The 26,136-nt window shown below is 45.0% G+C and overlaps 1 protein-coding gene across 1 annotated transcript in view; it reads left to right on the top strand.

The window, feature by feature from the left end:
• The window catches only part of LOC141127240 (polyunsaturated fatty acid lipoxygenase ALOX15B-like), a 276,986-nt gene that overhangs the window by 192,992 nt on the left and 57,858 nt on the right, over positions 1-26,136 (top strand). Inside the window, exons 10-11 of the mRNA XM_073613507.1 lie at positions 15,989-16,075; positions 23,614-23,783. Coding sequence (XP_073469608.1) covers positions 15,989-16,075; positions 23,614-23,783 — 257 coding nt within the window. The remainder of the gene's footprint in view (positions 1-15,988; positions 16,076-23,613; positions 23,784-26,136) is intronic.

Raw genomic sequence — 26,136 nt, forward strand, 5'->3', positions numbered from 1 at the left:
TGTGTATGAAGTCCCCTCTGACGGCCGAGCATTTCGGACATAAAGGAGAGTCTCGCTGTCCCCAATCGAATAGTGTATCAGGCTTACAATAAGCTCTGTGTATGATGAACAATTGTGAGAGTTTATGTGCAGCTGACACAGACACAGCAGGGAGGCCCTCTAGGGCCATGTCCCATTGATCACCATCTATAGCGCCGACATCAGTGGCCCAATGAGCTCTACTTTTTATTAATGTGTGATCTTGAATAGAGGACAATAATACAGAGTAGGCCCGTGAAATCAGACCCCTGCGAGCGGTAGCCTGCAGGATCTCCCGCAGTAGCGAAGAGCTAGATATACTGTAGCTAAGGGGAGCATTTGTGCTTGCGTCTGCATTGCATGTCAAAGTTGGAGATACTGATAAAATTGTTTGTGTTAACAAGATCTCCGCCCACAGTTGATCATACGCCTTTAGGGTACTAACACTATATAGTTTGTGAAAGTACCAGACCCCTTGCTGTCTCCATGAGGAAAATCCCTGTAGTTCACATAGTTCAGGATAATTAGGGTTGTTCCACAAGGGAGTAAACTCCATAGGGCCTTTAATATATAATGCCTCCCTAGCTGCCCGCCAGACTCTCCTAAGCAGATCTACCATTGGAGAGAAGGGGGGGGGGGAATATCGGGAGGTCCATTTCCAAATGAGAATTAGCTGTCAATTTAGGGTTGGACACCAGTTGAACTATAAGATCTAAATTTTCTCCAAGTCCCTATCCAGCAAATTGTTGCAGTTGAGACACCAGGAAATGCATTTTGGAATGTGGAACCACCAGTCCCCCCCTATCCTTAGCATATTGTAGGGTACTCAACTAACCCGGGCCTGTTTCTTCCTCCAGATAAGATCACGAAATTGTGAATCAATACGTTTAAACCATTGATTAGATATCCACATAGGGGAGTTATGAAAAATAGATAAGAGCTTTTTACTCGTTCCACAACTGATGACAGTTTACACCAACTTTGACACTTAATCCTTTGTTTATCAAATAGGGGGGGTTAAATTGAGTTTTAGATATTCAGACGGGTTCGGCGATTCCACCACTCCCAGATACTTGAACCCAGTGGGTTGTGGGAAACCAGTGGGTTGAGAGGCATAAGAATAGATTTTGACCAGTTTATGGTAAATCCAGAAAATTCACCAAATCTAGTAATAGTTTCCATAAAATTTTCTAGAGAACCCCCAGTGTCTCCCAGATACAACAGCACATCATCAGCATAAAGGGACACTTTGTCCTCCAACTGACCCCTGTGAAAGCCTACAATATCAGGGTTCTCATGAATCATAATAGCCAAGGGTTCCACTGCTAAGGTGAATACAAGAGGGGATAATGGACACCCTTGTCGAGTGCCCCTATGTAACAGGAATGGGGGGAGAGGGAGCCATTATTACAAAGCCGAGCTAGAGGCACGGAGTAGAGGACCTGCACCCAGTTTATAAAGTTGTCCCCCAGTCCAACGATGAGATCTTCTTCACAAACATTGATTACAGTGCAAAAGGCAAAGTTTTCCTAGCAAATGGGAAAAGCATCACATCAGAAGGTAAAGGCCAGGGCTTCCTGAACTGCATTACCCCACAAGGAGACAAACACAGTATCCTTGTAAAGAAAGTGCTATATGTTCTAGAACTAGAAGACAGCCTTCTATCAGTGAAAAGTCTTGCAAACAACGGCTCACAGTTAAGTTCCATGGTGATGAATGCACAATTCATGATAATAAGCAATTCCTCACAAAGGGAAAACTGGATGATCACCTATACAAGATCATCACCACAGACCAGCAAGCCACTATAGTCTGTAATGACCTACACAGCAAATGTATTCACTTATGGCACAGGCGGCTGGGGCACAGAAGTTCAGAAGCTATACAGAACATTATAAACAAAGGCATACCAGATTTGACAATAGCGCCTTGCAAAGTGCTCATGAAATGCAAGTGCTGCATTGAAGCAAAAGCCACACGTGCTCCCCTTCCACAGGTGTCTCAAAGAAAAACATCATACACAATGACGTATGCGGTCCAATGAAAACTCCAACGCCAGGCGGGAACAGATATCTACTGACTTTCATTGATGATTATTCCAGGTACACAACTACTTACTCTATCTGATGAAACACAAGAATAAAACATCAGAGAAACTTCAAAAGTTTGTTGCCATGTCTAGCAACAAATTCTAACGCAAACCAGGAAGTGGCCTCATACCTGAAGAGACAAGGAATAGTACACCAGACAACCACACCATACACTTCTGAACAAAACAGTGTAGCAGAAAGGAAAAATGGCACTCTTATAGAAAAGGCCGGGCGCATATTGCCGGATGCCAACCTGCCTCACAAGTACTGGGGAGAAGCAGTCATGACTGCAAACTACCTACAGAACAGACTACCCTCAAGAGCTATTAAAAATACTCCATTCGAAATGTGGCATGGATCAAAGCCTAGCTTAGGGCACATCAGAGTGTTTGGATGTAAAGCATATGCCTATATTCCAAGTGAAAAGCTATTCAAGCTGGAGAACAGAGCCATAGAGGGCATTCTAGTAGGCTACAGTGAGCAAACTAAGGGTTACAGAATCCTACACCTAAAGACTTGCAAAGTGACAATAAGCAATAGTGTTTATTTTGATGCAAGCCCATCATCAGAAACATCAATCCCTGAAAGCTGTGAAGTGAATATGTCAAACAAACCAGAAGAAGAAAAGGTCGACCAAAGTGAACCTGTGCAGGAGTCAGAATAAGAGGTGGAACTCACAATACCTAAACAAAGTTCCCCACCAGATCCTGCTGAACTGCCTGAAGTCAGGAGATCCACTCGGACTACAAAGGGGATATCACCCCGCAAGCTGTCATTCAATGTCAAAACACACAGCATACTTGAACCAACATCCTGGGAAGAAATAGAAAAACTGCCAAAACGTGAAGCCAATAAATGAAGAAAAGCAGCAGAAGAATTAAAGTCACTTCAAGAAAATAAAACCTTGTCACTCACAGAGCTCCCTCCTAACCGCAAAACTATAGGAAGTAAGTGGACTTTCAAGAAAAAGTGGAGCTGATGGTGTGTGTTTTTTTAATTAAATAAGGCACCTCATCCCAATAGGTAAATGAAAAAGTGGATGGAATGGTGGGATTATTACGGTGCCCAGAATTTTTTTTACAAGAAAACAGATTGTTAAAATTAAATTGATTTTATTACAAAAATCATTTTAAAAGGTAAGTGCATTTCATTTACAGTACAAATACATATAAGAGCATATACAGATATATTACAACCAGGGAGTGGAGGAATCGAATGAATCCCTACTAGTTTCGCCAATACATTGGCTTCTTCAGGGGATATAGTGGGTTGTAATTCTACAAAAGAAAAATTGAAATTAAATGATAAAGTGTACAGAATATACAAAAAACAGGGAGCAACATCATGCGAACCATCAACAGAAGTACATGGAAGCTACACAGTGACGCCCAATCAATAGGTCCCAGCTAAGGTGGAATTAGTATCAACTGAGAATCGCACATACCTGCCCAATGAACCACCAGGGGGGTAGCACGGGAAACCTTTAAAGTGGGGGCCAACTCCTTGCTGCCTTAGTGTGGCTGCAGGGGGCTTAGTGGAAAGTCCTGGAGGATAACTGTGGAAATATATAATTAAGTAAGGCTCTATAGCTCAGTTATAACAATAGGGGGAAAAAAAAGGACAAAAAGGTCCTCAGTACTCACCAGCAACAAAAATGTATAAGTAACAAGATAGAACCAGGACCCTAAAAGGATCGATGAGAGTAAATCAATCACTGCTACTAGTAAGTCATGTAGATTGAAAAAACTAAATAGAATGGAAAAAGAAATATATGTAATAAACAACAAAGGCAAAAAGGTAAAAGATTTCCTTGATCATCTAAAGCAAGTTCACTAATAAATCCTACCTGTTGGATCAGCTGAGTAGACTAAACTGCAAACAGGGAAATTGGGTACTTTCAAATGGAGCATTGGTTATGATGAAAGTGTGTAATGTACTACATCCAATGTGGTGTATGGGCCAGGAGAGTACAGCCAAAGTGCCTAAATGAAGTAAGGTAGTAAAGTGAATCAGTGCTGTGATATCTTATCCCTGCATATGAGGAATCATATAGCGAATATACCTTGTTGTTCAATACGGTCAGCGTAGCGTCCCCGGTGTGTCCGCAATCATGGACAATTGCTTCACCTATTTAAAGCCCCCCCACCTGATTGGCCACAAACTTCAGCCAACCAGGAGGGGACAGAAAACAATTGCCTACAACATCCGTGATGCCTTGTGATCCTCCGGAGGCGCGGGAGGACAGTATATGTCCAACACACAGCTCCAGGGGCAGGGCATGCAGATGGAGAGTGGCGTTGTGGTAGATGGCGGGGAGTGGGAGGTGATGACGAGCCGGAGGGCGGGCTGGCCTTCTGTGAAGGCCAGCCCTTGGGTGTCCATACAGCCACGGGCTGCAATGGAAGTGACCCAGCACAATGGAAGGGCTGACGGCCGAACGAGACACAGAGCAGGCAGCGATTCAAAGGATCAATAAGCTGGGAAACATTGAGAGGGCAGAACTGAATAGAAAACGGCTAGACATGCTCCAAGCCAAGTCGCTTAATTAACCAAGCACCCATGGAAAAATGGAACGCATGACGTTACCTACAAAGAAAAAATAAGATAAAATTAAAATAAACTAGTAACAACAGTGTAATGAAATGTATAGGGAAAAAAATATTTACAACCATGTTTCGCTTTACTACCTTGCTTCATTTAGGCACTTTGGCTGTACTCTCCTGGCCCATACACCACATTGGATGTGGTACATTACACACTTTCATCATAACCAATGATGAAAGTACCCGATTTCCCTGTTTGCAGCTTAGTCTACTCAGCTGATCCAACAGGTAGGATTTATTAGTGAGCTTGCTTTAGATGATCAAGGAAATCTTTTGCTTTTTTGCCTTTGTTGTTTTTGGCGATTATTACATATATTTTTTTTTCCATTCTATTTAGTTTTTTCAATCTACATGACTTACTAGTAGCAGTGATTGATTTACTCTCATCGATCCTTTTAGCGTCCCGGTTCTATCTTGTTACTTATACATTTTTGTTGCTGGTGAGTACTGAGGACCTTTTTGTCCTTTTTTTCCCCCTATTGTTGTAACTGAGCTATAGAGCCTTACTTAATATAATTATATATTTCCACAGTTATCCTCCAGGGCTTTCCACTAAGCCCCCTGTAGCCACACTAAGGCAGCAAGGAGTTGGCCCCCACTTTGGAGGTTTCCTGTGCGACCCCCTGGTGGTTCATTGTGCGATTCTCAGTTGATACTAATTCCACCTTAGCTGGGACCTATTAATTGGGCGTCACTGTGTAGCTTCCATGTACTTCTGTTGATGGTTCGCATGACGTTGCTCCCTGTTTTTGTATATTCTGTACACTTTATCATTAATTTCAATTTTTCTTTTGTAGAATTACAACCCACTATATCCCCTGAAGAAGCCAATGTATTGGCGAAACTAGTAGGGATTCATTCAATTCCTCCACTCACTGGTTGTAATATATCTGTATATGCTCTTATATGTATTTGTATTGTAAATGAAATGCATTTACCTCTTAAAATATTTTTTGTAATAAAATCAATTTAATTTTAACAATCTGTTTTCTTGTAAAAAAATTCTGGGCACCATAATAATCCCACCATGCCATCCACTTTTTAAGTGGACTTTCAAAGTAAAGTCAGATGCAGAAGGGAATATCCTCAAATACAAAGCCAGACTAGTTGCCAAGAGTTACTCCCAGATATTCGGTGAAGATTACGATGAAACATTCGCTTCCGTCGTAAAACACTCCATCATCAGAGCACTTCTTAGCGTTGAAGCCAGGAAGGACATGCAAGTGAAACACCTAGACGTTAAAACTGCTTTCCTGTATGGAGACATTAAGGAAGACTTTTACATGGAGCAACCACCAGGGTTTGTGCAAGGAGACAATCTGCAAGGATGTGGAATGAGAAAGTAAACAAAGTATTTACCAGAGAGCAGTGATGGCTGGTGGAGTTTTAGGACCAGACCCCGCCCCTCCCTTTTGACCCATCCAACTTGTCATAAGCTCCACCCCTTACAGAAACCACCCACTCCGTCCCCTCTATTCCACTAACTTCCACCCATTGGGGTTGATTTACTAAATGGAAAAAGACTGTGCACTTTGCAAAGTGCAGTTGCCCTCTGCAAAAGTAGTTGCTCCAGAGCTTAGTAAATGAGCAGAAGCTCTGCTGACTTCCATCATCCAATCATGTGCAAGAAAAAATGCTGTTTTTTTAATTTTCCTTGACCAGGATTGGGTACTCTTTGCAAAGTGAAGCCTTACCTCATTTACTAAGCTCTGGAGCAATTGCACCTGCAGAGGGCAACTGCACTCTGCAAAGTGCACAGTCTATTTGCCTTTAGTAATTCAACCCCATAGTGTCAGAAGTATACAGCTCAGCATCACAGAACACAGTATACAGCCCCAGCATCACGGGACAGAGTATACAGCCCCAGCATCACGGGACAGAGTATACAGCCCCAGCATCACGGGACAGAGTATACAGCCCCAGCATCACGGGACAGAGTATACAGCCCCAGCATCACGGGACAGAGTATACAGCCCCAGCATCACGGGACAGAGTATACAGCCTCAGCATCACGGGACAGAGTATACAGCCCCAGCATCACGGGACAGAGTATACAGCCCCAGCATCACGGGACAGAGTATACAGCCCCAGCATCACGGGACAGAGTATACAGCCCCAGCATCACGGGACAGAGTATACAGCCCCAGCATCACGGGACAGAGTATACAGCCCCAGCATCACGGGACAGAGTATACAGCTCAGCATCACGGGACAGAGTATACAACCCCAGCATCACGGGACAGAGTATACAACCCCAGCATCACGGGACAGAGTATACAACCCCAGCATCACGGGACAGAGTATACAACCCCAGCATCACGGGACAGAGTATACAGCTCAGCATTATGGGACAGAGTAGATACCTCCCATGGTTAAACAAAACCAATCCCTCCTACCACCATCCCTCTCCTCATCATTACACAGGACCCCTTCCTCAAAATTACCCCCCATTGTTACACAGCACTCCCTCCCTTATACTAACCCCATAATTAAACACAGAGAGGTTATTTGTTTAGGGTAGAGAGGCAGGGGGGGTGTTTAGGGTGGAGAGGCAGGGATTGGGGGTGATTAGGGTGGAGATGTAGGGAGGGCGGTGTTTAGGGTGGAGATGCAGGCAGGGGGGTGTTTAGGGTGGAGATGCTGGAAGGGGGGGGTGTTTAGGGTGTAGAGGCAAGGAGGGGGGTGTTTAGGGTGGAGATGCAGGGAGGGTGGGTGTTTAGGGTGGAGATGCAGGGGGGAGTGTTTACGGTGGAGATGCAGGGGGGTGTTTAGGGTGGAGAGGCAAGGAGGGGGGTGTTTAGGGTGGAGAGGCAAGGAGGGGGGTGTTTAGGGTGGAGAGGTAAGGAGGGGGGGTGTTTAGGGTGGAGAGGTAAGGAGGGGGGTGTTTAGGGTGGAGAGGTAAGGAGGGGGGGGTGTTTAGGGTGGAGAGGTAAGGAGGGGGGGTGTTTAGGGTGGAGAGGCAAGGGGGGGGTGTTTAGGGTGGAGAGGCGGGGGTGCTTAGGGTGGAGTTGCAGTCGGGGGGGTGTTTAGGGTGGAGATGCAGTCGGGGAGGTGTTTAGGGTGGAGATGCAGTTGGGGGGGTGTTTAGGGTGGAGATGCAGTCAGGGGGGTGTTTAGGGTGAAGATGCAGTCAGGGGGGTGTTTAGGGTGGAGATGCAGTCAGGGGGGTGTTTAGGGTGGAGATGCAGTCGGGGGGTGTTTAGGGTGGAAATGCAGTCAGGGGGGGTGTTTAGGGTGGAGATGCAGTCAGGGGGGGTGTTTAGGGTGGAGATGCAGTCGGGGGGGGTGTTTAGGGAGGAGATGCAGTCAGAGGGGGTGTTTAGGGTGGAGATGCAGTCAGAGGGGGTGTTTAGGGTGGAGATGCAGTCAGGGGGTGTTTAGGGTGGAGATGCAGTCGGGGGGGGGGTGTTTAGGGAGGAGATGCAGTCAGGGGGGTGTTTAGGGAGGAGATGCAGTCAGAGGGGTGTTTAGGGAGGAGATGCAGTCAGGGGGTGTTTAGGGAGGAGATGCAGTCAGGGGGGTGTTTAGGGTGGAGATGCAGTCAAGGGGGTGTTTAGGGTGGAGATGCAGTTAGGGGGGTGTTTAGGGTGGAGATGCAGTCAGGGGGGTGTTTAGGGTGGAGATGCAGTCAGGGGGGGTGTTTAGGGTGGAGATGCAGTCAGGGGGGCTGGTTAGGGTGGAGATGCAGTCAGAAGAAAGAAACCCCACAGCTGCCAGTCACTGCCACGCACAACAACACTCAGCAGCCCCACCCTTCCCCCTCCATGAAGCTCTGCAGCAGCTGAGAAAAGTGAAAGTGATCAGAGCTGGAGGGAAGTAGGGGGGAGGGGGGGGGGCAGGCTCACGGTAGGACACAGTACTCACTGTGGACCAGTCACACTTGGTTTGCCGCTCTGCAGAGGAGTCCGAGGAGGCGGAAGCATGATACCGGGAGAGAGAGAGACATGCAGGGAGGGGGAGTAAATACAGAAGGTCAGCAATCCTCTCCGATCCCCGCACTAACCTGGTCTCTGGTACACTGCCAGCTCTGTCTCCATCCATCCATCCATGCCACAGTGATCCACTCCCTGTCTCACATCAAAGGGTCTCGGTCCCGGATAGTTGCAGTCACGCACTCCACAAGTCACAATGTCATTGAGCCTGCTGGGAAACTGGAAGTGACGCGGCAGTGCCGAAAAAGCACCGCCCAATCACCCTCCGTTCCCAGCCAATAAAAAAGGCAGGACAGGAGCCAGGGACAAATCAGTGGCGAGTGGGAGTGTGTGCGGGCGCACAGCTTGCGCCCTGCACACGCCCTGCACACAGGCAAATCAGCTTTCCAGCTTGCAATCAGCTGATTGATTGCAAGCTGGGAAGCTTCCCATAGACTGCCGTGTGTTCAGCGCCTGGACACTCTTAAAGTGACCATTTTTTTTTTTTTTTTGTCAAAAGCTTGGGGGGGGGGGCGGCACCCGGGCGCCCCCTATGGACGGTCCGCCACTGCCAGAGAGGGATTCTCAAGAAGTAAAGCAGACCCCTGTCTCTACTCCAGGAATCAAGAAGACAGATGGCTATACATCCTTATCTATGTTGATGACATTATAACCTGTTTAGAACAATAAGGGGATTACAATCAGATAGTTCATAAGTTGAAAGAACATTTTGAAATCAAAGAGCTAGGGAACATTAGCTACTATCTGGGAATCCAAATAGAGAGAGAAGCTGATGGAAGTTATCTTCTCAAATCTCAGAAATCTTGAAACAATTCCATATGCAAAATAAATGTAAATCAATAAATATTGCGCTGTGCTCTAAATCAACAAATCCGATGGGTTAATGTAACCAATCATATATAGTGCAAGAATCACTTAATCCAATATACCGTAGCAAAATATGACAATAATTAAACTGATATAATATATCTTCTCAGTAAGTGCAATATTGTGCTAATAATTTCCAAGTCCATAGGTGTCAGTCCTTCGTGATTTCTTTAATTTATATAAATCCATGTGAATGTGCTCCAAACATAAATAGTTGTGCCACTACTCTCGTGTTCCCCCCTTTTGGCGCTATCCTCATCTCAGGGTGTGACCTCACAATTAAGGTTGGTCAATATGCGCTGCTGAGCCCCTCCTGGGCTCTTTCTTGGGTAAATCTCCAGGCTCCTGTGCTGATCCTTTCAATGGATATCCTTGGTGCTTGCACTTAAGAAACAAACTACATAGTGCTTATATCATAATAAAAAACACTTCTGTTTATTTAAAATACAATAGTTTTACTCACACTTTGTAGGAGCTTATAGCGCACCAATCTATATTGTGCAGACACTAAATTCCCAAATGAAGCCGTACAGCCATTTGTGTGTTCACAGCTCCTCACTGAGCTAGCAATATGCTATAGCACTATGTAGCTTGCTATAGCAATCCCCCTGAGGAAGACATGTGATCCCTTGTGTCGACACACATAGGGGAGGGGAGAGGATGGTGTAAGGTGTAAGCAGCAGCAGCAGCTCAGCAAGGAGCTGTGAACACACAAATGCCTGTATGGCTTCATTTGGGAATTTACAGTGTCTGCACTATATAGATTGGTGTGCTGTAAGCACCTACAAAGTGTGAGTACATCTATTGTATTTTAAATAAAGAGAAGTGTATTTTTTACGACATAAGCACTATGTAGCTTGTTACTTAATTGCATGCACTGAGGATACCCATTGAAAGGATCAGCACAGGAGCATGTAGATTTACCCATCAAAGGGCCCAGGGGTGGCTCAGCAGCGCATATTGACCAAACTTATTTGTGAGGCCACACTCCCTGAGGTGAGGATAACACCAAACCGGGGGGGGGGGGTTGGGGAGAACGAGAGTGGTGGCACAACTAGTTATGTTTGCAGCACAATCATATGGACTTATATATATTAAAGAAATCAGGAAGGACAGACACTTAGGGAAATTATTAGCACAATATTGCACTTAATGGGAAGATATATTATATCAGTATAATTATTGTCATATTTTTCTATATTGGATTAAGTGATTTTTGCACTATTTATGATTGGTTATATCAACCCACTGGATTTATTGATTTAGAGCACAGCGCAACATTTATTAATTTACATTTATTTTGCACTTTACATGGGGTTGTGAACAGTGTCAGAAGCTGGCTTTATATATTTTTCATCACCAGAAGTCTTAAGTGAACACGCAGGGTAGCTCCCAAGGCTTACTTACCTCTTAATTCCATATGCAAGATTCAAAGTAAGTGAAAACTAAAGAGCAATGAAGCAGAAAACTTGCTACCCAACAATGACATGCATTGCAGAGCAATCGGTAAGCTGCTATATGTTGCCACTGTGAGAAGACCAGACATAGCCGCAGCAGTGGGCTATGTCTCAGCTCCCTGTCAGCGTCACTGGAATGCAGTATTCCCATTTTGAAGACTACCAGGGATATATAAAGCTTACACAATCAGAAAGGGTCAATCCTAAGACCAAACACATCAACATCAAGTATCACCTACTGAGGGACAATAAAGAGCAAGATGTTATTGTTATTCAATATTGTTCATCAGAGGAGATGACTGCCAATGCACTCACCAAGCCTTTGTTGAAGGAACGTTAGAGTTATTTGCAGAAGAAGCTGAATAAAATTTGACAAAGCACATGCTGTTGAGAAGGGGTGTTGGAAAGAACAGCATGGTTGCTAATAGACTGACAATACTGTATGCATGATACCTATCTTTGCAGCAGGTGGCACTGTAGTATTATAGTGTATAGTTCATGTAATTCTATGATATAAGGTAATTAGAGGAAGTACCATCCTTTATGTGTTATATGCACTTGTTTGTTGTTCTCTTCCTGTTCAATGATAAAAGGCATGTAATGTATTTCTCCATGAAAGTAAAGCTTATTGCTGAATACAAGAAGCTTCCAGCGCATAATTCAATACCCTCCTAACACGGTTTACCTGCAGTTTTAGGTGTGCTGATGAATTCTATTGGCCTGTGTGTTTTCTGAATGCGCATCAAAGATGCAGCATGGGAGACTGTGATTTGCATTCATGAAAACAGTCTAATGGAATTTAATGCGAGCGCACCTAAAACTGCAGGTAAACCGCACACACAATCGTGGTGTGGCCAAAACACAGTGCACCAGTGTGAACCCGTATTAACCCCCGTTCACATTTACTGTGGCTTTGTGTGACTCTACCTGAAATTGCATGATTTAAAAGCCTCATCTCAGTGTGACTTTGGGTGCGACTTTAAAGACATCTGTGTGGCTTCATGCATGGATGTCTATTGAAGTTGCACCCGAAATTGCAAAAGTAGTGCATGTACTACTTTTTCAAATTGATGTGGCACCGCAAATTCGGCGTCTCATCGATTTGAACACTGTTATTGCTGGAAATAGGATGTGACTTGTCAAATTGCATGATAAATGGCTCCAATGTGAACAGGGGCTAAAAGATGAGAAAAAAGTGAATTGGTGAGGAGGTCGGGGTGATAAGAGTATGTGCTAATAAAGAGCTAAGTGATAGAGTTCAGAGCCTGTGCTAGGCTGCATCATGGGGACAGCACAATTACAAGAGCTAAAAGCAAACTGGGATGGAAAAGGGTGTAAGATCAGTGAGTGGAATGCTAGCTGAGACTAGAGGCTGCAGGATAGGTGTAGTGAAGATTTATGGAGGGGACAGCAGATAAGAACAAGGCAGAGGAGCAAGGAGGATCGGTGCTGACTTACTGTGATGATCCTGCAGGAAAGGTAGAGAGAGAGGTATAGAGGTGGAGTGGAGATGAGCCAGACCATAGTGAGAGTAACAGGAAAAAAGATGAAGTGTCCGCTGGCAGGAGAGCAATTAAGGGCAGGAGTGAAGCTTGCTAGAGGAGAGAGTGATTATTAGCTGCAGTAAATAGCAGAGATAAGGCAGCATTGGATGAACTGAGGAGGAGTCGGGAAATCCGTAGATATGCGGTGAATACACAGTCACTCCTGTTAGTAATATACAGTGAATACACAGTCACTCCTGTTAGTGAGGCAGGAGCAGCTACCGAAGCGCCCAGTGCGCCCCCCACCACAGATTAAGACACCGCCCAGGGCAGGTACCCCTTCCGACCCACCCCTTGTAACGTTCCTGCCCGGGCCTCTTTCTGGTTCTGGCCTAGATGGTCTTTGTGGCAGGGCTCGATCGCAGCAGCGTGAAGCCTTAACATAGCTGAATCTGTTCTGGATGGGACAGGTGCAGTACTCACATTAGTGGTGGTGTCTGTAGATGGCACTTCTCTAGCAGCAGTAGCAACATCTCTAGGCAGGACACTCACAGTGGGCAGTGCAGTATTGGCCTCCTCTGTAGCAATATCTGTGGCCTAATAAACTCTGTATGCACGAGACGGCACAGAAGATTATTCAGCTTTAAACAGGTACTCCCCACAATTCAGGCAGAAATGCACAGCCAGTGCTCCACACTAGTGACACAGCATACCCAGCACTTCATGATCTCCAGCTGTGTATAGCACGAAGCGACTGCATGGCTACAAACAAATGCCAGTGTCCATCAACAAGTTTTTGGACTACAGGGCACTAGCAGCAAACACCATATCACCCAACAGCAGCTGACCCAGGCAGAGATCTGGCCATGTCCCTAAACTTTCATCCTCTAGTGCAGCGACATGCAGGTTGTCGCTCTGTCCAGCACCAGAAAAACACAGGGACTTTCTGGGGCAGCAGCAAGTGGCAACTCCTCCCAATTGTTCTCCTGATCTTGTAGCTCCTGGGGTTTGTGCTCTCTTCTCCCCCAGTTCATGCAATCAGTCCTGAGATTTGCAGTTAACCCCTCAGTTCCCAGATGAAGTGAAAAAAGTCACCTCACTCTCAGCACAAGCTTTGGGTTCTTCCCCCACTGAGATGGTACAGTCCACAATCCCCACAGTGTCATGATGAAACTCTGAGTTGTGGTTGTTTGCTAGAGGCAATGGCAAACATATTCTGCCAGGCCCCACATTGGGTATAATAAAGACCAGTGACTGCTGCTCTCTGTCCTTGTGCAGTGTGGCTGGTCTTGTATCCGCCCCATGCCTGGTGTTTTCTACATACAGCCTGTAGTGGATGGACCTGCTAGGCCCCTCCCACAGCTCTGCTCTCTGCACAGGCTATGTGCAGTATATTGATGATGTCACTGCTGCCTAACTTGCTACAATTTGGGTTTGCAAAGGCATTTGGTGTACACAAAGTGGATTTATATCCCTTATTTTATATTCCTTATAGCTATTAAGGAATACATTTATTGAAAGGCTGTGTGCCTGGCATTCAGCTTTAAGGCATGGTGTGGGCATTACTAAGTATGTAGGATAAGCAGTGTGTTTTCCCTACGACTGTTAAAGTGATAAAGGAAAACCTTTTTATAAAAAAAAATAAACAAACAAAAAACCAAACATGTCATACTTACCTGCTTTGTGCAGTGGTTTTGCGCAGAGCAACCCGATCCTCCTCTTCTCAGGTCCTCTGCTGGCAATCTTGGCCCCTCCCCCTTAGCAGGCCGCTTGCTGTGGGTGCACTAGTGCGTGCTCGCTCCCGGGTTGGGCATAGCTCAGCGCCTCTCCCGCCTCACTGGCTGTGATTGATAGCAGCGGGAGCCAATGGCTCTTGCTGCTGCATCTCAGCAATTTAGGAGGGAGAGACCCGGGATCGAGATCGGGGTTGAGTAAGTATTGGGGGAGGGGTGAGGGGGGAGCTGCACACTGAAGGTTTTTTACCTTCATGCATAGAATGCCTTTACAACCTCTTTAAATGACACATCTGCAAGATCATTCCTAACACCCTGATGTGAACCAGACTCATTTCTACTTATAGAAAGCATGGTGAGACCCTGTTTTTGGAGAAAAAATTTCCAAAAGCATTCAGTTAAAATGGGGATTAGTTATTTATACGTAATGCTAGTGAAACCAGGTTAGATAGATATATTTTTCATGATGGTTCAGCTTTTAATGGTTAGAAGGCAATAATACCCTACAACAGCTGTTCTCAACCTGGGGGTTGCGACCCCCTGGGGGGTCGATTGCCAATTTGCCAGGGGGGCGCGAATGCTGCCAGCGAGATGTCACTTCTGGGAGAGGAGAGACCGCACGGAAGTGACGTTCCGTCAGCGCCATCTTAGTACTCTCTTTCCACAGTGAGGCTACACTTAGAAGTTGGCAAGCGGACATCTTTTTACACCCACCGAAGTCCACTTGCTGAGGACGAGTCTACCAAGATGGCGGCGACCAAACGAAACACAGACGGCTTGCTGATTCTGACTTAACACCAGTGATTTGGTAAGTCAGAGATAGCATTTTTGTACATCAATTGCCGCCACTGTGCCATCAAATGCCCCCACTGTGCCATCAAACGCCGCCACTGTGCCATCAAACGCAGCCACTGTGCCATCAAACGCTGCCACTGTGCCATCAAACGCCGCCACTGTGCCTTCAAACGCCGCCACTGTGCCATCAAACGCTGCCACTTTGCCATCAAACGCCCCCACTGTGCCATCAAACGCCACAACTGTGCCATCAATTGCCGCCACTGTGCCATCAAACACAGCCACTGTACTCATCAATTGCCGCCACTGTGCCATCAAACGCAGCCACTGTGCCATCAAACGCAGCCACTGTGCCATCAAACGCCGCCACTGTGCCATCAAACGCAGCCACTGTGCCATCAAGCGCCGCCACTGTGCTCATCAATTGTCACCACTGTGCCCATCAATTGCCGCCTTTGTGCCATCAAAAGCAGCCACTGTGCCCATCAAACGCAGTCACTGTGCCCATCAAACGCAGCCACTGTGCCCATCAAACGCAGTCACTGTGCCATATCAAATGCTCCCACTGTACCATCAAATGCTGCCCCGTGCCATATCAATGCTCCCACTGTGCCCCGCTGCCTGCCCGCCGTCTGCCTGGCACTTACCCTGTCTCTCGGTGGGGCATTTTATTCATTTGTAACTTATATGTTAAATAAATATTTTGCGCTGTATATTACAGATTGTTTTTGTGATTGATCACTACGCTTTAAAATGTTAAATTTGTAGGAATGAAAATACATCTTGCATATCAGATATTTATATTTCGATTCATAACAGTCGCAAAATTACAGCAATGAAATGACCAACGAAAATAATTTTACTGTTAGGGGTCCCCACAACTTGGGAAATTTTATCAAGGGGTCACGGCACTAGAAAGGTTGAGAACCACTGCCCTACAATGATGTTTTTACTGTCTAACCTACAGCAAACATTTCTTAAGTGTATGTTTTTTGTTTTTTTTTCCTAGCTGATAATTCCACACCTTCGCTACACCCTACATATAAATGCCTTTGCAAGGACGAGACTCATTGGACCAAATGGCATCTTTGATCAAGTAAGAACCAAATCAGTGGCTACATTCCTGCTGGCTGGACTGTTCCATTATTGACTGGGCAAAGTGATATCAATAACAAATTAAAAATATGAGAAAAACTTTACTATTCTGGAAATTATTCTTATTTCCAAAACTGTAAAAATTGTGGTGGTGTTGTTGGTTGGGAGAAGGGGTGGGGGTATAGACAGATTTGTGGATGGAGATTGAAATTCATTGCACCAACATCTACTCAGAACTATATTTTTAAGGCACATACTGTATATTTAGGACTTTATTTTCAGTCCATACTGCCCAAGCACCTGTAAAAGAGCATGATCTACCCCATTTGTTGTACACAATCAGTTATACACAATTGTTAATGAACAAAACTAAAATGAAATTATTGCAATCTCTATCACATATAACATACTGTCAATAAAGGTCCCAGAGAGTCTTCTTTGTACTTCCCCTCCCTTAAAGTGGAATTATCCCACAATCAAAGATATAATATATTGCATCTTACTAATCATTAGGTGGGGTGGCTGCATTCATTGTTTTATTTTTTATGTTTTCACTTAGTGATCTGGCCAGTAACACATATCCGGTATTAGTATCTACACTTTGATAAAGGTGCAGCAGAGACACCATTGGACAGCAGAAATGTCAGTCTAGGGGGAGGGTAGTGTAAGGTGGATTGTGCAATTTAAATACACTAACAAATTTAAGTGAAATTCCAGCTAACACCTTTTAAGCAGTTACAGCAACAGCTTTTTTTTAAATATGGGATAAAAGCTGACAATTGTAAGCACCCCTGTCAGTGTTAAATGGTTTGTCTCAGACTTACTGACCAGATCACCAGATGAAAAAGGAAAGAATGCCTAAAAAAGAAAACAAAAGCAGCCATCACATTTAAGAATTTGTAATCTGCAATATAAACCTCTCTGTGTCACTAGAATAAGGCTTACCTATAGGTACTGTAAATATCTCCTAAACGTGCACCGTTTAGGAGATATTTGCTGTACACTGCGCTGATGCGCTGTGAAGAAACGGTCTTTGTGGTGTTTCTTCACTAGCAAGTACCGTGATTGACGGCTCTTGCATGCATGCACGGGAGTGACGTCACCCGACTCTGCCAGTTACAGAGCCGGAGTCTGCTGCCCCGGAAGGAAGAGTGCGAAGATGGATGCGTCCACCAGCGGGGACAGCGCGAGCTTCGTTTGCAGGTAAGTGCCACTTAATGGGCTAGTATGCAACGCAACCCATACTAGCCCATTATGCTTTTACTTAGCAGGGGGAAAAAAGTCAAACCTATCAGGGTTTACTTCCTCTTTAACTGACTGGCTCACGTCTACAGTGGGGACGGAAAGTATTCAGACCCTCTTAAATTTTTCACTCTTTGTTATATTGCAGCCATTTGCTAAAATAATTTAAGTTCATTTTTTTTTTCTTATATTGACAGAAAAACACAGAATTGTTGACATTTTTGCAGATTTATTAAAAAAGAAAAACGGAAATATCACATGGTCCTAAGTATTCAGACCCTTTGCTGTGACACTCATATATTTAACTAGGGTGCTGTCCATTTCTTCTGATCATCCTTGAGATGGTTCTACACCTTCATTTGAGTCCAGCTGTGTTTGATTATACTGATTGGACTTGATTAGGAAAGTCACACACCTGTCTATATAAGACCTTACAGCTCACAGTGCATGTCAGAGCAAATGAGAATCATGAGGTCAAAGGAAAGTGCCTGAAGAGCTCAGGGAAGGCACAGATCTGGCACAGATCTGGCCAAGGTTATAAAAAAATTTCTGCTGCACTTAAGGTCCTAAGAGCACAGTGGCCTCCATAATCCTTAAATGGAAGATGTTTGGGACGACCAGAACCCTTCCTAGAGCTGGCCGTCCGGCCAAACTGAGCTATCGGGGGAGAAGAGCCTTGGTGAGAGAGGTAAAGAAGAACCCAAAGATCACTGTGGCTGAGCCCTAGAGATGCAGTCGGGAGATGGGAGAAAGTTGTAGAAAGTCAACCATCACTGCAGCCCTCCACCAGTCGGGGCTTTATGGCAGAGTGGCCCGACGGAAGCCTCTCCTCAGTGCAAGACACATGAAAGCCCGCATGGAGTTTGCTACAAAACACCTGAAGGACTTCAAGATGGTGAGAAATAAGATTCTCTGGTCTGATGAGACCAAGATAGAACTTTTTGGCCTTAATTCTAAGCGGTATGTGTGGAGAAAACCAGGCACTGCTCATCACCTGTCCAATACAGTCCCAACAGTGAAGCATGGTAGTGGCAGCATCATGCTGTGGGGGTGTTTTTCAGCTGCGGGGACAGGAAGACTAGTTGCAATCGAGGGAAAGATGAATGTGGCCAGGTACAGGGATATCCTGGATGAAAACCTTCCCCAGAGTGCTCAGGACCTTAGACTGGGTCGAAGGTTTACCTTCCAACAAGACAATGACCCTAAGCACACAGCTAAAATAACGAAGGAGTGGCTTCACAACTAGGGTTACCACATGTCCCGGACTGCCCGGGACAGTACCGCAATCGGCAGGTCTGTCCCAGGTCCTGGGCACCTTCATTCCGGGACAATACAGTGTCCCGGAATGAAGCTGACAGAGAGGAGCAAACCCCGCTATAGCGCTGGCGCTCGCTCCGCCTCCACCATCATCTGAGTGACTCTTCTAATGGCCAGGCCACTGGTTGCTACAGCCGCCTGGCGTCTAACAACCAGTTATGTAACGGCCGGGACTCCCTGCCCTGCATTCAAAGTGGAGGAGGAGTTAACTTCCACCCCCTCCACGCCTAGTGCTCTCTGCACGGCCGGCTCCACCTCCACCATGGATGCCCCCACTCCACCCACCTCCTCTATCATCTCCAGACCGGCTCCGCCTCCACAGATCTGCATGCAGCACAGCCCGCAGTGTACAGTCCAGGACTCACCGTGTCAGATCACTGCACCACCAGATCACTGGCAGCATCTTCTCCAGGGATCATCTCTCCTTCCAGTTCCGGGATTCCCTTCACTCAGCATTGCTTCTCCCCTCCTGCAGCATCTCAGTCCACACTGCACTCACCTCTCCCTGCATCACTCCCCCCTCCATTAGCAGGTTTCTTTAACTTCTCCCCTCCCACCAGCCCACCACCTACAGAGAACTCACAGACCTTCTCTGGGTCCCCCCTCTTCTCCTGTCACCCCCACCTATGGCACCTCCTCTCCTGCTCTGCCAGGGATCTCCCCCCTATGTGCCCTGACTGCTCCATACACCCCACCATTTGCTGCCTGCAGGGAGAGCAATCATACACTGAACACCCATACTTCTGCCTGCTGATTCTCGCTTCTAATGCCCTGCCATGGTGCCCCCTCTTGTGCCATGATTGCCCCTTACACATCCCACCATGTGCTGCCTGCAAGGAGAACAATCATACACCGAACACCCATACTTCTGCCTGCTTCTCTCTTCTAATGCCCTGCCAGTTAGCCCACTCCTATGCCATGACCCTTACATACCTCACCATGTGCTGCCAGAAGAAGGGAGGGCTAGGCATAGAGGACTTGCTAATATAATGTGGTCCTGTAATGCCCCACCCACCCCCCCGTACTGTCACAGTGGCACCCACCCACCTCCTCTATCTTCTCCGGGCTTGTGCAGGCTCCGCCTCCACCATGGATGTCAACTCCACCCACCTCTATCATCTCTGGGCCAGCCCTGCCTTCACCATGGACGTCTGCTGGCACAAACCTCCTCTATCATCTCCGGGCTCCAGCATGCTTTAAAGCAGGGGACTCCCCAACCCCTGTGCCACACTGCCACTGGGAGGAGCCACAGCGGCAGGGGGGGGGTCCACCTTCCCTGGGGAGGTCAGGGCACTGGTGTGTTAGACTGGTGGCAGGCTGTGGTGGCAAGCGACACTCTAAGGTGGGCAGGCTGCCGTGGCATATGAAGGTGACAAGTGACACACTGCATCTGGCAGCAGGTAACAGTGGCAAGTGACAAGCTTACGGTTCCCACTGATTCTGCATTATGGTGAGTTGAACTATTTCATTATATATTATAATGTAGTAATAGAAACAATGTGCTTCAATCATCCTGACACCATATCAAGCATGGTGCTGGGATGATTTAAGTGCCAACACCAGCCATTCGCCCGACAAATCACCCGCCTCCAAATTTCCCATCAACCTACATTCTCCCATCCCCCAACCTAACCCCCCCGGGGGGGGGTGTCCCTGAATGGCAGTTTGGAAATGTGGTCACCCTATTCACAACAACTCCGTGACTGTTCTTGAATGGCCCAGCCAGAGCACTGACTTAAACCCAATTGAGTATCTCTGGAGAGACCTAAAAATGGCTGTCCACCAATGTTTACCATCCAACCTGACAGAACTGGAGAGGATCTGCAAAGAGGAATGGCAGAGGATCCCCAAATCCAGGTGTGAAAAACTTGTTGCATCTTTCCTAAAAAGACTCATGGCTGTATTAGATCAAAAGGGTACTTCTACTAAATACTGAGCAAAGGGTCTGAATACTTAGGACCATGTGATATTTCAGTTTTTCTTTTTTAATAAATCTACAAAAATGTCAACAATTCTGTGTTTTTCTGTCAATATGGGGTGCTGTGTGTACATTAATGAGGAAAAAAATGAACTTAAATGATTTTAGCAATATAACAAAGAGTGAAAAATTTGAGGGGGTCTGAATACTTTCCGTCCCCACTGTATATAGTGCGGCAGAATGGCACTGCTGGGCAAAACCCCATATGGGTACGTCGTACCCTTAAGGAGACGCTTGGGGGACGCACGCGCACACCCGCTGCACGGCGTGGGTCCCGATGCCCGTGGCCTATGGGCACGATCGCCGCTGGCCACCTGTGATCTGCGATCACATTCACGAGCACCAGAAGGTGCAGCCCACTGGGACATAAAAGGCAGACCAAAGTGATGAATAAAGTTCAATAGCTCATGTATATTATAAACTAAGACATGAGTATGACTAGGTGAAACAATGAAGTCCCATAGTGTAAAAAGTAAAATATAAATCCAATGTGAATGGGAGATCTTCTGATCTATGATTCATCAGCATGGAAATCTTGAGTTGGAAATAGATGGAATACTCTTACCAGAACGGGTGGATTCGAATGTCAGCGACACCGAATCAAGCAGGCTTAGAGATCCAAAGGGGAGGATGACCTGAAGGGAGTCCCGGATCTCAAGGGACATCTCCTCTCCGCTCCACCAGTCAGTATGATGACCATCGATCAAGAGGAACCATGAGGGAAAGATGGAGGTATCCGAATCTCGTATGGGGGGAAAAAATTAAATGCGCCAATAGTGCGGATCAAAAGATAAATTTATTGGGTCACACCAATAAGCAAAACAATTAAAAGCGTGATCACATAGGATAAAATAAAGTGTAGGGAAAAGTGTACCTTTTCCGACGCGTTTCGTCCAATTGGACTTCAACAGGGGCTAGTTTACACTTGCTTCAAAACATGGCTTTGTTAAAGCTCTCTGAACGGCAGTTAAAGCCTGTGTCACTAAATAAAATGGTTATCTTACAGTCCTGTTTACACCTTGCTTTTGCTTGGTGCTTCGAAGAGGCTTCGGTGGGGCTTCGATATGGCTTTGGTGGAGCTTCGGTGGGGCTTCGGTAAGGCTTTAGTGAGGCTTCATGGGGCTTCGATGAGGCTTCGGTGGGGCTTCAGTGGGGCTTTGCCATAGACTTCTATGGAGGCTTTGAAGACGCTTTGAAGCACCACAGAAGCTACATGCGGTATAATTTTTGAAGTGAAGCTGAAGCAAAGCAAAAGCAAGATGTGAACAGGACTGTAAGCTAACCATTTTATTTAGTGACGTGGCTTTGACTGGCATTCAGAGAGCTTTAACAAAGCCTGTCCGAAGCTTTGTTTAGAAGCAAGTGTAAACTAGCCGTCAATGTGTGTTGAAGACGAAGCAAGTGTAAATGAGCCCTTAATGTGATGATTCAAGTTGCTGTCCAGTCACACCCCGATGTATGTTTTCTCCCTTCTAACTTCATCTTGGGGGGTGACTGCAGGGCCCAGCAACCAGACTTATCAACACTCTGCCTCTGAGCCGTTAACCCCTTCCAAGGTCAGCAATCACTAGCCAGCTGTGCTAAGCTCAAACCTCCATAGCATTCCCTTCTCATGGAGATACAAACAACTATGGGAGTGGCAACAACACATTGTGTGTGCAATTAACCCCTCAACTTCAAATCTGAGCACTATTCAATGTGTTTTGTCCGTCTGTGCAATTAACTCCTCGTTTCCATCTATAGCTCTGTGCCTATACATCTCTGAAAATACAGACAATGATAGTACTCATCAGGATAAAAATAAATATAAAAAAAATTGCCATAACAGTACTCCAACCTTGGAAATAGCAACAACTAGAGTAAATACAATGTTAAGGAATCCAATTAAAAATACATACAGATATTAAAATCTGGACAATATTCCATAAAGTTCAATATTAGACACATATACTAAAAATATATGTAGCGCTGGTAGATTTTTCAATCTACCGCTTATAGGTAAATTTAGTGGGTCATCTGTTCTGTACATAGTTCAGATTCAATCTATCTACCGCACAAGTACTGCCGGGTCAGCTTAAAGGTTCTGGTACTGTGTTTGCTGTTCATCGAAAACTACTACATCCTGTGGCAGAGGATCGTACGAGTTTGTTTCATTCAAGTCTGTGGCAGAGACTTTTTGTTCGTGCTGCGTTCCGGCTGCTAGGTTAGTAAGAGAAACCTATCCGGGCGGCCGGGAGATATAATCCTAAGCTGAGGATACATTCATTCTAAAGATTTAAATTCCTTGATGCTACGCCAAGAAAAGGTATTTGAACTTCCCTGCAACTCTCATTCTACCTCTTTCCTGCTACTTCTTCCAGTTATCTCCCATTAAAGCATTGGAAAAATACTGGTGCCTACATTGTCTGATAGTAAGCTCAACGGGGACCCCTAGACCCGGTACTGGTGAAATTACAGTTAACAAGGTGACGGAAACAGCCCGCTTTAAATCAGCAGCTCCACCGTGAGTTAGTGCTACATATATTTAAAAAATATAGACATAGTATACATTTAAAAAAACAAGGATCAAAACCCAATAATAAAAAATCATAAAAAATGATATATCTCCACACCCAATATTATATAATTTAATAATCACCAATGAAGCAGTTTAAATCTAATTTTATATTTAAACCTGCAGGCTCTAAAGTTTGTAATAAATATATCCATTAGTTTCGCACTAGGAGAGGTCCCTAACCCAATTTGAACCCCTCCAAGATGCTGGCACTCTTTCAACTCCCTTGGATCTTTATGATGATGGTGTCTAAAGTGATTTGACACACTGTGATATTTGTATCCTTTAGTTATATTTTGTATATGTTCACCTATTCTTATTTTCCAAATTGCGTTTGGTGCGTCCTATATACTGTACATTAAACCACACAGACATAGCAGTGCATACACTACATGCGTAGTGTGAAAATATTTTACACATATTTTGTTTTTCTGTATTCTCTCACAAGGCTTCAGTGACTGGGAAAGGAGGGATCCCAGTACTTCTGAAGAAAGCAATGGCTGAGCTGACCTATAGCAGCCTTTGTCTCCCTGATGATATAAAGGGGAGAGGAATGGAACACATTCCCAACTACTGGTATAGGGATGATGGCATGAAGATCTGGGCAGCTATGGAAAGGTAAAGATCGTTCATATTTAAAGATAAAAATTATTTAGTGTCAAAACTGAACTCCAGGTAAACAGCTAAATACATAGATGGGAGCTGATTTAAATGTATTTTTATTTATTACAAGTACTTATATAGTGCCATCAGTTTATGCACTGCTTTACATATACATTATCTCACAAAAGTGAGTACACCCCTCACATTTTTGTGAATATTTTATTATATCTTTTCATGTGACAACACTGAAGAAATGACACTTTAGTACAATGTAAAGTAGTGAGTGTACAGCTTGTATAACAGTGTAAATTTGCTGTCCCCCCAAAATAACTCAACACACAACCATTAATAAAAATGTAGAAAGCCTTTGCGCTACTAAGATGTGTTTTAAGTGAACTCTTATAAACTGTAGGCTTCAAATAAAATTATTAAATAAACGGTTAAATCACAAAGTGCATGAAGTGCAATTAAGGTACAATCAAATAAATCAAAGACAGCTGTCTGCAGCAGAATCTTCCAGTGTATCACAGTCCACTCTCAATAGATAATAATCATAAAGTGATCCCGCGCTACAGCAGAAATGTACAAAATAAACTTTTCACTAGATACGATGAATAAATATTGTGTAAATCTAATTCAATAATTAAAAAACAGTGCAAGTGCAAAAAGTGATAAGTCCATAAATTGGTAAATCAATCCCAGGGCATATGATTCAGGGTGATAATAGTCCCTTAATTAAGTCATCTAAAAAAATGTCCAAAAGAAGGAAATCGTGCAAAAGCAGTTCCAATAAAAAACTCAGTGGACAGGGAGAAGTTTAGATCCAAAAAGTGAGCTCACAGAACCCTCACCTTCATATCTTGATATACCAGCATGTAGTAATGAACGGGGATCGGTTCCGTTACTCCAACTTCTACCACCAGGGGGTCCTCCGTTCCACTATATGTAAGACCTAAATCGCCTGAAGTATCAGCATAAACCCATGTACAGGAATTTGTTCAGCTGTATCAATATCCACCACCAGGGGGTCCTCTGCTCCACCAAGTAGGTCACCTGAATATAAACTCCACGTCCACATATAGCCTCGTATTCTCCGCAGGGGGGGGGGGAGAAATGGATAAGGGTGGGAGAGAGAGAAAGCTCCAATAGTGTAGTATGTTATAAGTATAAAGGTTTTATCCCAAAGATTAAACTGGACCCCTGATGAAGTCATGTGATGACGTAACGCGTAGGGAGTGGCCGGAGGTTGGAGTATACCGGAAGTGATGTGAGAGCGGCGTCCAGACGCCTTAGCAGATTTATGCCTGTTTTTTAACTTTTTATTGTAAGAGTCCAGTTTAATCTTTGGAATAAAACCTTTATACTTATAACATATTACACTATTGGAGCTTTCTCTCTCTCCCACCCTTATCCATTTCTCCCCCCCTGCGGAGGATACGAGGCTATATGAGGACGTGGATGTGGAGTTTATATTCAGGTGACCTACTTGGTAGAGCAGAGGACCCCCTGGTGGTGGATATCGATATAGCGGAACAAATTCCTGTACATGGGTTTATGCTGATACTTCAGGCGATTTAGGTCTTACATATAGTGGAATGGAGGATCCCCGTTCATTACTACTTGCTGGTATATCAAGATATGAAGGTGAGGGTTCTGTGAGCTCACTTTTTGGATCTAAACTTCTCCCTGTCCACTGAGTTTTTTATTGGAACTGCTTTTGCACGATTCCCTTCTTTTGGACATTTTTTTAGATGACTTAATTAAGGGACTATTATCACCCTGAATCATATGCCCTGGGATTGATTTACCAATTTATGGACTTTTTGCACTTGCACTGTTTTTTAATTATTGAATTAGATTTACACAATATTTATTCATCGTATCTAGTGAAAAGTTTATTTTGTACAATTCTGCTGTAGCGCGGGATCACTTTATGATTATTACACAACCATTAATGTCTAAACCGCTGACATCAAAATTAAGTACACCCCTAAGTGAAAATGTCCAAATTGGGCCCAAAGTGTCATTATTTTGTGTGGCCACCATTATCTTTTCAGCACTGCCTTAGCCTTCTTGGGCATGGAGTTCACCAGAGCTTCACACATTGCCACTGGAGTCCTCTTCCACTCCTCCATGACTACAACATGGAGCAGGTGGATGTTAGAGACCTTGCGCTCCACCACCTTCTGTTTGAGGATGCCCCACAGATGCTCAATAGGTTTTAGGTCTGGAGACATGCTCGGCCAGCCCATCACCTTTACCCTCAGCTTCTTTAGCAAGGCAGTGGTTGTCTTGTAGGTGTGTTTGGGGTTGTTATGTTGGAATACTGCCCTGCGGTCCAGTCTCCGAAGGGAAGGGATCATGTTCT

Source organism: Aquarana catesbeiana, linkage group LG02 (assembly GCF_042186555.1).
Source record: "Aquarana catesbeiana isolate 2022-GZ linkage group LG02, ASM4218655v1, whole genome shotgun sequence".
Lineage (NCBI taxonomy): Eukaryota > Metazoa > Chordata > Amphibia > Anura > Ranidae > Aquarana > Aquarana catesbeiana.